This window comes from Silurus meridionalis, chromosome 8 (assembly GCF_014805685.1).
Source record: "Silurus meridionalis isolate SWU-2019-XX chromosome 8, ASM1480568v1, whole genome shotgun sequence".
Lineage (NCBI taxonomy): Eukaryota > Metazoa > Chordata > Actinopteri > Siluriformes > Siluridae > Silurus > Silurus meridionalis.
In genome coordinates, this window is record NC_060891.1 from 1,671,651 (window position 1) to 1,685,095 (window position 13,445).

Below are 13,445 nucleotides of genomic sequence, written 5' to 3' on the forward strand. Positions count from 1 at the left end.
CTATTCAGAAGTTTACATTATAGTGTTTATTCAGAAATTTACTTTATAGTGTTTATTCAGAAATTTACTTTATAGTGTCTATTCAGAAGTTTACATTATAGTGTTTATTCAGAAGTTTACATTATAGTGTCTATTCAGAAGTTTACATTATAGTGTCTATTCAAAAGTTTACATTATAGTGTCTATTCAGAAGTTTACATTATAGTGTTTATTCAGAAGTTTACTTTATAGTGTCTATTCAGAAGTTTACATTATAGTGTTTATTCAGAAGTTTACTTTATAGTGTCTATTCAGACATTTTTTCTTTACATTGCATGTGAACAATTTTACAGTGTCCATGGAACATTTAGTTAAAAGTCACACAGTTTTTGCACTTCCTGCTGTGAATTTCAGGCAGTTTGGTTCCCCGAACACTTAAATCCATCAGAACACCTGATAACACGCATTAGAACAATAGCGAGATGGAAGTCAGGACGTATTTAGAAACATCACAGCGTGCTGTTAGCATGACTTTTTCCCCACTGAGCACTCGCGCTGCCTTTTTATTTTATATATCTTTTTTTCCTCCCCTCAGCAGCGGTTATCTCAATTTCCCCTGCGTCAGGGCTGCACTTCAGCTGCTTTAAAACCCGCTTTGATTATTTAATGGCAGCACTAATCCATCAGGCACTCCACCAATCAGCTGCTCTGCTCCAACCAGCGTGAGCCCCGTCTGAGCTCTCTGATTGTTAAAGCTCTTATACAGCAGATCTTACAAAAAAATAGGAGGAAGGAAGTGTGGGTTACTGCTTTAACTCCTGGAGAGAGGGGGAAAGACGTATATAAAGAAAGAGAGGGAAAGTGAGAAAAAGACAGCAGGGGAAAGTGAGGAAGAGAGAGGATGGAATGGGGGGGGATGGAGAAATATAGATTTAAAAAGAGAGGGCAAGAGAGAAAAAGTGTGGGGGAAAGTGAAGGAGAGAGAGAGAGGAGAGAGAGAGAGAGAGAGAGAGAGAGAGAGAGAGAGAGAATAAAAGAGAGTAAAAAGAGAAAAAGAGAGAAGGAAAGTGAGGGGAGGAAGAGGAAGAGAAAGTAACAACAGAACACACTGTTTTCCTGTGTGTGTGGTGTTCAATCGCTTTGGATTACTGACACACACACACACACACACACACACACACACACACACACACACACATATTAAAGGATTTGCTCTGTGTGTGTGATAAAACTTCATTAGGAAATTAATTTCTTACAAATAAATATAGATAAAAAGTTCAGCAATGTGAGTTGAGACTAAACACCTGAACACTTTCAGTATACACACACACACACACACACACACACACACACACACACACACACACACACACACACACATCAGAGATCCTGATCAGCAATTTATCCATCCATCCTTCTTTCTTTCTGTAATGCTATAAAGACACTTTAGTGCAACCAATTTTCACCAAAACCCAACCAATTTACTCAAGAATCCACCCTTCAATTCCTTCCCTTTTTATCTCTTTTCCCCTTCCTTTGATCATTTCATTCTTTCTCACTTTTTTGTTCTTTTCTGTTTTCCAGCCCCCTGATCCTGTCATATTTTATGTCCTTGTATTCAACATTTCTTTTATTTTCTGTTCCATTCTTTCCGCCACTTCTTCCTTTTTTTCCAGCCAGCATTTTTCTTCCTTCTGTCCTCTCACGTTCTTCTACCTTACATTTATCCATCTGTCGGTCCATCTTTTATCCATCTATCCATTTATAAATCTATCCATCCCTCCATCAGTCCGCTCTCTCTCTCTCCAAAATATATATCTTTAATTTCTTTCTTTCTTTTATCACCACGTTGGTGTTTTATGCGAATTTCTTCCCAACCCTTTCTCATTCTTTCCTCTTTCTTTTCCTTCTTTTTCTTTCCTTTAACAAACACGGCCCATTTTGTATAACTCTCACGTAATTTGTTTAGAATCCGGAGTTACATCTGAGGTCAGACATTTGAGTAGTGAATCATCACTGTGTGGAACAGGAACATAGAGGGAGAGGGAGGGAGAGAGAGAGAGAGAGAGAGAGAGAGGAATAGAGGGAGAGTTTGATCATTTTCAGCAGTGCGTCTCTCCGTGCTCTCCGTGCCCCGGGGTAACACAGTCACACTCTTAAGCCATTTGAAAGCGCGGCTCAAAGAGGAGGTCATTTCAAATGAACACATTTGCTGCCTGATTTCTGCTCACACTCCGTGATTCCTGAATTGCAGGGAAGCAGGCTGACAGACTGCAATTTTTTTCCCCCCCAGAACATGCAATTACCATCTCGGCCTCCGTGAGCCGAATGCGGAGCGACACGATCGACTCGCACGGCTAACACAGCTAACGCTCTCGCCTCCTGCCTGCTTTTCCACTAAATGTGATTGCTTCTGCAGGGAAAGAACTCAAGTACAAGAAAAATAAGAACATAAACTCATCGGAAAAATGCACTTGAGATTTTTACAGACGTGGCCATGCGTGCGTGTGTGTGTGTGTGTGTGTGTGTGTGTGTGTTTCTGCCTTCACTTTGCTTTCATAGATATCGACTGCAGATATTAAAATCTGACAGGACCGTGGCACCAAATCGTTTCAATGGAGACATGAATAGGAAGTGTATTTGTTTGGAAGGAAGGAGTCTCCAGTGTCAGAGTTGAAGCTGTGACATATTGAGATTGATAGTACTGGTGCACTAGACAGTAAACAGTATATATGTACGTGGCAGCGGTCGCACTTTGTTTCAGTGTCCGGCGATAAAAATAAGAGACGAGTTAAAATTAGGCTTTAAAACACCAAAAACACAGAAAAGAAGAAAAGCACAGAGGCAACTGATCCTCGTCTGGTGCATATGTTTCTTGATCCTTCTGGAAAGAGGGATGTTGTACAGATTAGAACTAGGATGTTGGGGGTCCCTGATGCTCTATAAAGACATCACGCTGTGGTAAAGGAGCTCAGTTGCAGGTATTTGTGTGCCAGTGATGCCTTTTTCAGGGCTTTCTGTTCACACACAGTGGAGCAACAGCAAAAAGAACACAAAAAGGAGCAATTAATGATCTTATGGAGTAAAATGCATCTATAAATGAGAGGTGGTAGCTCAATCGTTGAGGTATTGTATCAGAAGGTCAAAAATTCCTATCTCAACACCACCAAGCGACAGATGCCGGGCCCTCGAGCAAGGCCCCTAGCCATCACCTGCTCGGTTGTAAGTCTCTGGATAAGGGTGTCTGTGAAATGTCGTAAACGCAAATCACGTTATGTTTATTATAAATCGTGATCGATGCAAAGTCGCTGTTCTATAAAAGGAAAAAAAAAAACGCTCCAGGATGTTTTGTGGCCGTTGATTGTTTTCCGATAACAGCACCTCATGGAGTGTTTTCTGCCTCAAACATATAAAGCACAGGCCTCGGTCTATCCATCAACGTCAAGGTTATTGGAAAACAAGCCGGAAAAAAAGATGATCAATCGGCTTGTAATTCAACCCCAATCCATCCGGAAGCGTGGACCAGCTGAAATTCCTAAACTTGGAGAATCGATGCGCTCTGGTCAGGATGACCTTTGTGGCCGTGTGATTTTTTTTTTTGGTCCATTTATTTTTTTTATTTTTTTTTAGATTGCACTCTGTTACAAAAATGGCTCACGTTCATCTTTCATGCTTTCAACCGCTGGCCAATTTAAATCAACTTCCAGATCCAAAATACCTCCAGGGGATTAGGTTACAGCACTCACATCCCGTCGCCTCGCCACCGTGGAGCCTGCAGCGAGTCCTGCCCTGTCGCTCTGCCACACGCCGGCAGAGAAACCAGAACCGTCCCGTCTCCAACCTCCATTTCTTTCATGTTGTTAAGTGTGGAGAGAACGAGAAAGATTGCAAATAACCTGATTTGGGTTATGAAATAAAGCCCTGCTGCGTGACTCTGTGCGTGTGTGTGTGTGTGTTTTATATTTACCTCGTATGTGAACTCTGAGAACGCGATTACGAGCGTATCGGAGCAGATGCGACTCGCAGTGATGCGGAGGTTTGATTTTCAAACAGCATTAGCGGGTAACGCTAAACCCTGACGTATCGATTCATAAGCCAAAAGCAAGAGAGATAAATGCTGGATTCTTTTCATGAGGTCGCAACTATTAGAGCGTTTAGATGAATCCTCAGACGTCAGCTTCGTTTAAGGAGCGCCACCGAATCCTTGAACATCGACGAGGCTTTGGTTTACAGTCGCGCAAGTTCTCGAGATGAACAGAGACGGTAACAGGAACGAGGGCTGATGTGAACCGACGCTCACGTTACATCTAATGTGCTCTCAGTTATAATATTCTTCTACATTATACTGATGTTACACATCAGTTCTGCACTGGAGAAATATATTCTACAGTTATTTGTTAAAAGTGATTTATTAAAACTAAATATTAATAAAATCAATTAAATATATATGGAAACAAATCGATACAATAAAAGTGTACAATCTGTCCAGTCATATATGGGGCATCCCAAAACTGTTTTTTTCCTTCACTTTTTTCACTTTTCCAGCATCCATGAAGATCTACTTTAAATTAGTTGGAGTGGAAGATCTGCTCCTAGCGCTCCAATCTTAATTAACAGAATGAATGTGAACTGACTGTACCCCAGACCTCCACACCTCACCTACAGCACTACCTAACTTTACTGACAGCCTTGCAGCTCAATGAGTGCAAATCTCCACAAAAAGCAATCTAGTGGAACATCTAGTGGAAGAGTGGAGGTTATTCTAAGAGCAAATGGAGATTTAATGTGGAGTGAAATGTTCAGAAATAAAGCACATACAAAACTTGTGCTTTTGTCCATATATATTTTGTATAAACATACTACTTAATATTTCATATAATATTACACACACACACACACACACACACACACACATATTCCAGTAGCTTCTATTCTCCCTTTGAAGCCTGGGAAGTGGGAGCTAAGACGTTGGACACTGGATAAGAAGGACAAATCTCAGTACCACCAATCTGCCACTATTGGGCCCTCTAGCAAGGCCCTTCTCGTTGATAAGTAAATGAGAACTATTGGTTTTCACATCCTTATAGCACTTTATAGCATTTGGCTCAACAGGTCCGTGAGCGCAGATCTGACACGACTCTCCTGGCCTTTCTGCTCCGAGCCATTTTTAAAAGCCCAGCCCCGGATGTGCAGCAGGACCTTTAACACGCCTGCACATTTTGCTGTAATTGTATGTTTGCGGAAAGAGAAACACTGTGGTTAACGGCGTCGTAGGCGATCAGATGTGTACTTCTTGGTGCAGGGTGTGCGCAGGACCTTTAAAGGAAATTGAAAGATTTTGCCCGCCCATGGATATGCAAAAAGAAAAGGAGAGAGAGGAAAAAAACTACGGCTGTGCGGAAGCAATTTGTAGATCCATTTAGTTTTTTTTTTACCCTAATTATACACTAAACTCCTGCTGTTCAGCAGTAGGAATGAAGGCATTTGCTGTTAATGACTAGAGAGCATTCTTACAACAAATCGACAGCTCTGCAAAACGAGTGCTTTTCATACATTAAAGACCAGATTCAAAAATTCACTTTCTTTACTCCAAACTTTCTCCAATTAGCGCTTGGAAAATCCTGGACGTGAATGTGCTGACTGGGTAAATAGGAATATATAAACCCCCACCACCACACCTTCAAACATGCCCCCTCCATGCGGTCTCTCTCTCGCTCTCTTTTCCCCGGCACGTCGGGAGAATCCTTGGCAAGTATGACCACAAACAGATGGTGTATTTAAACATGCACTCATCATTAATGACATAGCTTTAAACGCCTCGTGGGGGAGCAGGGAAGCGCTACGCCGCGGACAGATGTTCGTCGCTTTTACGTGACTGTAGTTTGGAGTTTATCAGTGAACAATTAATTAATAAATAGCCTCAAGCTGGCAGGTTGATGACAGTAAAAGGAAGATTAGTCGGGAGGACGGGGGCTGAATGAAGGCAGATTTCGTCTTTATTAATAGAGGCGTTAAAGCTTTCAGCTCGACGTTCACTTAGTTTTTAAAGATGGTAAAAGTACAAAAGAAGAAATGTCAGAGCATCACGATGTCGTTCCTGATTTGACTCGACTGGAAATGCGTTAAGCAGTTAAATGAATATTTTCTGACGCATTCGTTTGGTGCAACGTTCCAAAATGCAAACAAACAAACCCACAGTCCTGATCAGGCAGGTACTAAGGATGAAGTTAAGGTCTGGCTTATGAAAAGCTTCTATGGGCTATAAAAAGACATCTACAACTTGAGATCTTTCTTCCATACACTCTCTATTTCACCACACACACACACACACACACACACACACACACACACACACACACACACACACACACACACACACACACACACCTTATCTGCACATAGACAGTTTTTCTTCGCATATTCCAGCGATGTTAGAAAACGCAGGGTCAGCCATTATACAGCACCCTGGAGCATGAAGGGTTAAGGGCCTTGCTTAAGGGCCCAACAGTGGCTGCTTGGCAATACTGGGGCTTGGACCTCCAACCTTCTGATCTCTTTCCCCTGAAGTGGCGTGGAGGTTCTTATCCCAGCATATTGGGAAGATGGTGTTAGACATGATACAGTGCCCCTGCAGTTCAGAGGGTTAAGGGCCTTTTTTAAGGGCCCAAGAGTGGCAGCTTGGTAATACAGAGGGCTTGAACCCACACCCTTATGATTAGTAACCCAGAGCCTTAACCACTGAACCACCACCATTATATTATATTATATTATATTATATTATATTATATTACGAAAATTTATTAAAAGGAAAGTTATGGAGTTGAAACCATCCACTGTTAAAGCTGTTTTCTGAAAAGGAGATCTTTGAGTGATCCAGTTTCAAAATATTTCCAGTTCCATTGTGGTAGAATCGGGTCGGACGAAACGGTCTCGGTTACTTGTCGTATTTAAGCTTCAATTATATCCTGTGCAGAACTTCAGCATGACGTGATTATAAACCCAAAAACAGAGAACGTTCATGCTAACGGGTGTGGTGTTCGTTTTGTTTCTGCTAGAAGGAGCGACAACCTGCAGCTTGACTTCATGCAGTCTTTCATATCTGTATTTATTGACAAATGTGGGCGTGGTTTGAATGCAAGATCCAATCAAATCATCTTCTTTGAAATGTGATTTATTCGGCGCGGTGGCATTTTCCCAACGACGTCTTCCGCGTGGCGTCAATTCATCGTCTCAAATAATCGCTGGAAATGATGAGCGAGGATTTAATTGATTTTATTCATCATTATATTGGTTAATTACACCATGTTCCGTGTTTAATGGTGCATCAGCTGCCACTTTGAGTTTTTTTTTCATTGTGTTCATTGTGTCATTGTGTGAAATAATTCAGGCTGCTGTGTTTTAGTATTTAGGTCATGACTTTAAACGATTTTCTTCACAAATTCTAGAAAAATACCAGTTTGGCTTTTTTTTTGGCAAGAATTTAAACAAATAGAAAAAATAAGATTAGCACCAGATTTCTACTAACTTTCTCGTGCATGTGCACAAAAATAGAGGCGTTAATCTGATTTATCATCTGCCGCGTCGTGGATATTAGAGGAAAACATCAACAACATCGTTAAACTTTAAACCGTCATGATCATTATTCCACCAATTATCGCGGGTTTAAAAGGAAGGAGAAGATTTAGCATATCTCTTTAAAAATAAAGAGCTCATTCGGTAATGCGGTAATTCCGTCTAATCGAATGCGGCATCAAAGACGAGCGATCGTGTGTAAAAAAAAAAAAAAAAAGGCCAACTTGATTCGCTCTGCTCTAAAACACTGCTCCAGATCTCACAAACGAGCAGAGCAGCGGCGGTAATAACGCGTGGCCTGCGGCGTGTTCGATACAGCTAAAGTGGCAGAATGAGGTGTGTGTGTGTGTGTGTGTGTGTGCATGCAATGCAGCTCTGCAGCAGAGTGTAAAGCCTCTAGCATGATATCTGAGATCTTAACAACGTAGTGCTGTGGAGCTCTTGTTAAATTAAAGCGGAGGTCAGAGAGCGAAAGAAATCAGTTCCATATTAATCGCTGTTACGCTTCTGTACATCAACACAAGTTTGTGGACACCTGACTATAGGATTAGCATGTGCTGCTTTTTAAACATCCAATCCCACATTTACTCTTAATAAGCTCCACTCTTCTGAGAAGATGTTCCACTAGCTTTGGTGGAGATTTTGTGTAGATTCATTCAGCACATGGGTGTTAGTGAAGTCAGGTACTGATGTAGGTGAGGTGAGGAGGTCTGGGGGGTGCAGTCAGCGTTCACGTTTAATATGCATGAGTTCTATAGCAAGAGAACTTCTTACACTTCCAATCCATGGAAAGCAGATGTTTGTAAAGCTGGCTTTGTGCACAGGAGCAACGTCATGCTGGAACAGGTTTGGGTCTTTAAGTTAATGTTGCTGAATACGAAGACGTCTGATACAATTGTGTTTTTCCAACTTTGGATGGAAAAGCCGGGTGTTTTTTTGGAATGTATTGTATTAATAAATGCTTTATTCCTCCTGTACTGCAGCAATGTTTTGTGTGTTCGTTGTTGAAAAGAATAAATGATTATGTTTACAAAATGGAAGTAGATAAAGCTGTGATGTTCCATACACCGTTTCCTTTTAATTGTTCTGTGAATCTATAGTACGAGAAAAAAAAATCCTGAGCCCCAAAGCAGTTTATGACCTTTAGTAAACCAAAGAGTATATCTGAGAGGAGAGAGAGAGAGAGAGAGAGAGAGAGAGAGAGAGAGAGAGAGAGAGAGAGAGAGAGAGAGAGAGAGAGGGAGAGAGAGAGAGAGAGAGAGAGAGAGAGAGAGAGGGAGAGAGAGAGAGAATGAGAGAGAAAGAGAGAGAGAGAGAGAGAGAGAGAGAGAGAGAGAGAGAGAGAGAGAGAGAGAGAGAGAGAGAGAGAGAGAGAGAGAGAGAGAGAGGGAGAGTATTGAAGGTAGTTCACTATCTCCATATATTATTCATGAGCTAAAGCAGCCCCTGCTGGTAAACAATGTCTAAAAATGTCTCTCTCGTCTTCGAGAGCGGCGAGTTAATTATCGCGCCGGTGTCCATCCCGTCATGGCGGCTACATTTTTCACAACAGCCACTTCCTGTTTTATCACAGGTTCTAATATACACAAAAAATTACAAAATACAGATATAATGAGGAGCCAAAACATTAAAAGCGTTGGCAGGTGAAATAAATAACACCGATTATCTCATTACAGGGGCACCTGGAATAAGGCTGGGATTTGTTTTTTGGCAGCAAGTGAACGCTCCAGTTCCAAAAAGTCGATGTGTTGGAAGCAGGAAAAATGGGCAAGTGCAAGGGGAGGAGCCAAACTGCAATGGCTAAACACATGGAACAGAGCATCTCCAAAACAACCAGTGTCGGAGTGTTCCTGATATGCAGTGCTTCAAGTGGTTCACCGAAGACGGGGTCATGATCGCCCCAGGCTTGAACAGAAGAGCTCCGGAAACTCTCCAGCGACTAACATTTATCTCATTCATACAACTAAGCAGCTACGGGGTTAGGGGCCTTGCTCAGGGGCCCAGGAATGCGGTGTGGCTGGGATTTAAACTCATGACCTGTGGAGCCAATGGCCAATGTCTTAACCATTGAGCCATGGTAAAGTCAGAGAAGGTCAGAGATGATGATCATGCGCCTCACCTCAACGTCACTGCGATCAGATCAACATTCATGTTCATTACAATTACAGCACAATAAGGAGCAAAAAAATGTTCTAAGAAAAGAAAAGAGGAAAAAAAGAAAGGAAGGAAAAGAGCGCCTATTAAAGAGCGTCAGATTTCATTTTCATCAGAGATAAGCACTGAGATCCATGAAAAAACAACACTTGATCTTATAGCAACTTCACCAGGGTGCCTCGTTTTGTCTCTATCACACACACACACACACACACACACACACACACACACACACACACACACACACACACACACACATTCCATACGCGGTCGTTGTTTCTCGGAGCTGTCAACCTCTCTACTGCCATTAGCGCTTTTTATTTAGCTTTTATTTTTCCTTGATTTGAGTAAGTGCACCATTCAAATGCAAGTCAAATTGCTGCTATTAGCAGGTCCAATGTGAACGCTTCACAAATGACTAAATGCATGTCCAGGAGCAAATTTGGCCTCTCTAAATGAAACGCCCTGAATTTAGTAGTAATAGCTTTAAAAGAAAGATAATGTGTGTGTGTGTGTGTGTGTGTGTGTGTGTGTATTGAGTGAGAAAGCACTATAGACTATGTTTTATATAAAATAAGCCATACTAATGCCCCTAATCTTCAGTCAATTTCCATAAAATATTTTGTGAATTTTTTTTTCAAAGCCTTGTTGTTTGGTCTCTGATTTTAACCCTCAGTTGTCACTTAACGAGTAACGCAACAATAGTGACTGTAACATTCACTTCTATTGATTATCAGAAACAACTGATATTCACAGCCGTCATTCATCTGCGGCCTACACCGGGAACGAGAAGGAAATTCACGTGAATGTACACACTCTTTCACACACATTTTCACAAAGGCAGGGAATTTTGGCGCCGATCCCCCTGCCTGTGTGTTTCTGGGAGGAAACCCGAGGAGCCAAAAAACAGAGAGAACATCACACTCCACACAGACAGTAAGCCGAGCTCAGGATCGAACCGGGAACATTCATTATTAAAACCGCTGGAAAAAAAAAAAGAAAAGGACTCACAATGTGGAGCATGATGTAGTCTCCGAGGCCTGGGGCGCTGTCGATCCGCACCAAAATCCCATCCTTCAGAGAGGTGCTGAAGCCCACGGTCAGACGGTCCATACGCGTGCTGGGCCGCTCGTTAGCCGGCCAGTTGAAGGCGATGAGACCTCCACCTTTTCCAAAAATGAACGTTGTTCCAGCTGTGGGATAAAGAAAACAACGTTTGAAGGAAGGGTGTATTGTGATGTAATGTAGAACTTTTTAGATGCTTGGTGTATTGGTTTGTTGGTTGGCTGCTGATAGAAACTATCATTAAAGATACCATTTGCGATATCTCGACATGATAATCATTTCGAATGAAAATACACCTGAGGAAGAGTGCTGAAGGCTCAATGGCTTGAGATACTTTTATCTTCTGACCAGGAAACACGCATCAGATATACATAATGTCAACAAAGCAAAAAAAAAAAAATTGCAATTTATTTTACAGACAGCAGGGGGGCTGTAAAAATACAGAACTGCTTCTTTAATCGGTTGTTTTGCTGAGGCATGTAACATACGCCAGAACTGCCCACAATCAGCTTTTTTTCACACAAATTCATCACAAAATGCTACAAATTCTTTATTAAGCTTTCAAAAGAATTCCGATTAACATTTTTATAGACGTGGGATAATATTGAGCTCTGAAATGCTCATTGTGTGGTATAAAAAAACACCACCCTTTAACACTTACTAATGATTTTATTATTACTTTTTAGAAGTTATTTGGAAATCTTGCTTTGAATGATTCTGAAGGTTTTGGCCAGAAAAGTGCACTTGAAATACACAGCGAAGTATCTGATATTCTGTAGCTGTGTGCACTAAAAGCCTTCAGCTTCGGGGGAAAAAACCTGTGTGAAGGTATTTTTATGAAGAGTAGGAGTGATAAGATAATGTCATTATTTGATTATCATCGCTTACTTTATTAACAGAAACTGTATTGCTGTTTTTTGATCTTCATAAAATCATAATGTGGAGGAATACAGCAGGGGTTAATCCTGGTCGCTGCTATTTTTATATGTCATATGTGCTACATAAACAGATAGTGTGATGGATAACGAATACTCCCCCCCCCCCGCAGTCTTGTAAAGTCTATGTGCTATTTTTGCAACGGCAGACGTTTGGCGGATTTTTCTTCTCGCACACGTTACACACTCCTTCAACTTCTTATGTGTATTTTATTGTCAGATAAAAAAAGGGGTATTTAACAATAAATCGTGTTTATACTTCAGTTTTCTGGATCTGTCTGGTCTCCACTCGACCTCAAATCACAGCGAGATATAATGATGATGATTTTCTCAGGGACAAAATACAAAATACATGTCATTAAAACGTCCTCAAGTTCAGACAAGTAGGCCAAAGACTCTGCGGCTCAGTCTGGCGTTAAGTCGCCGGTGTCTTTTCTCTCCTTTGTGCCTCGCACCGCTTCCGATCGGGGCCTGAGCATGAATAATGCCTTCACCCGGTTCTCTGGAGCCGTAATTCTCGGGTTTGAAAAATCTCCAGAGGCGGCTGTGGAGAATCTCTACGACCCGTTCTCCTTAAATATAACTCCGTCCGGGGAATAGCACGCTGAGGTTTTGATGTATTTTCCAATCATGAATTTTACATGAAGGGGAGAAAAAAAAAAGGTATCGGGGCTAAAATGGAGTTCAAAGGAAAATAAACGTGAGGGGGTTTCATACGGTACAAAAATCCGCGTTATGCTAATAACGTCTATAAAAACAAAGGAGCCGAGAGTAGGGTGACCCGAGCTGAGAGAACGAGAGAGAAAAACAAGCGAGCAGCTATGAAGTGTTTATTTTGTCTTATGTGAAGCTCGTCGCAAAAAGGCCGTGTGCTCTAGGAGAAAAAGACGACAGCTGGTCGACCGACTCTCCACTCAAGTACCATGTCAAGTGGAACATCTGGCCTGGCTGCCTCGCTAACAATTCAGTAACAATGCCATTACCCAGCCGCGAGGCTCGCGGCTCCTCTATTCGCCCCTCCATCCTTCATTTTTATCCTCCATCTCACACACTTTCATATAAGACCCTGACAAATAAAGAAATAAAGAAATAAAAATAAGGCAGCAGGAGGGAAGCGAGTACAGTGAGCCATTACAGAACACTTACATGCATCATTGATATGCGGCAGATGCAGAAAATGGCTAAAAGAGCTGAAAGCACAGTGGCTGATTACAATATGATTAAAGATGCCGTTTGTAATTGACGTGTAATAAATGTGTAATAATCTGTATTTCAGACGTGATTTAGAAATCCGTGTAGAAATCGCAGAAATGAATTTTGTACAGTAAATCTGCTCAACGGGAAGAACTAAAAGCTTTCGTTTCAAAATTCTGGCCTGTAAAAAAGCAGATAGAAACCTAAATAGAAGCCCCGCCCCTTTTCTACCTCCTTAGCTACCCCTAGTGTTATATAAATATATATCTCCTTTCTTTTTTTCTTTCTTTCTTTCTTTCTTTCTTTCTTTCTTTCTTTCTTTCTTTCTTTCTTTCTTTCTTTCTTTCTTTCCTGTATGTTCTTTCTTTCTTTCTTTCTTTCTTTCTTTCTTTCTTTCTTTCTTTCTTTCTTTCTTTCTTTCTTTCTTTCTTTCTTTCTTCATTCGCTCGCTCGCTCGCTCGCTCTTCCTTCACCTGGAGCAGAGATCAGACACAAAATTCGATTCGATCCGACTTCCCCCAGCAGTCAGAATTCGCCGTATCGTAA

General features: G+C 41.4%; 1 protein-coding gene across 1 annotated transcript in view; it reads right to left on the bottom strand.

Moving 5' to 3' along the window:
- nrxn3a (neurexin 3a) overlaps positions 1–13,445 on the bottom strand; it is a 303,444-nt gene that overhangs the window by 63,054 nt on the left and 226,945 nt on the right. The window contains 1 exon segment of the mRNA XM_046855388.1: positions 10,717–10,898. Within this exon segment, the coding sequence (XP_046711344.1) occupies positions 10,717–10,898 (182 nt within the window).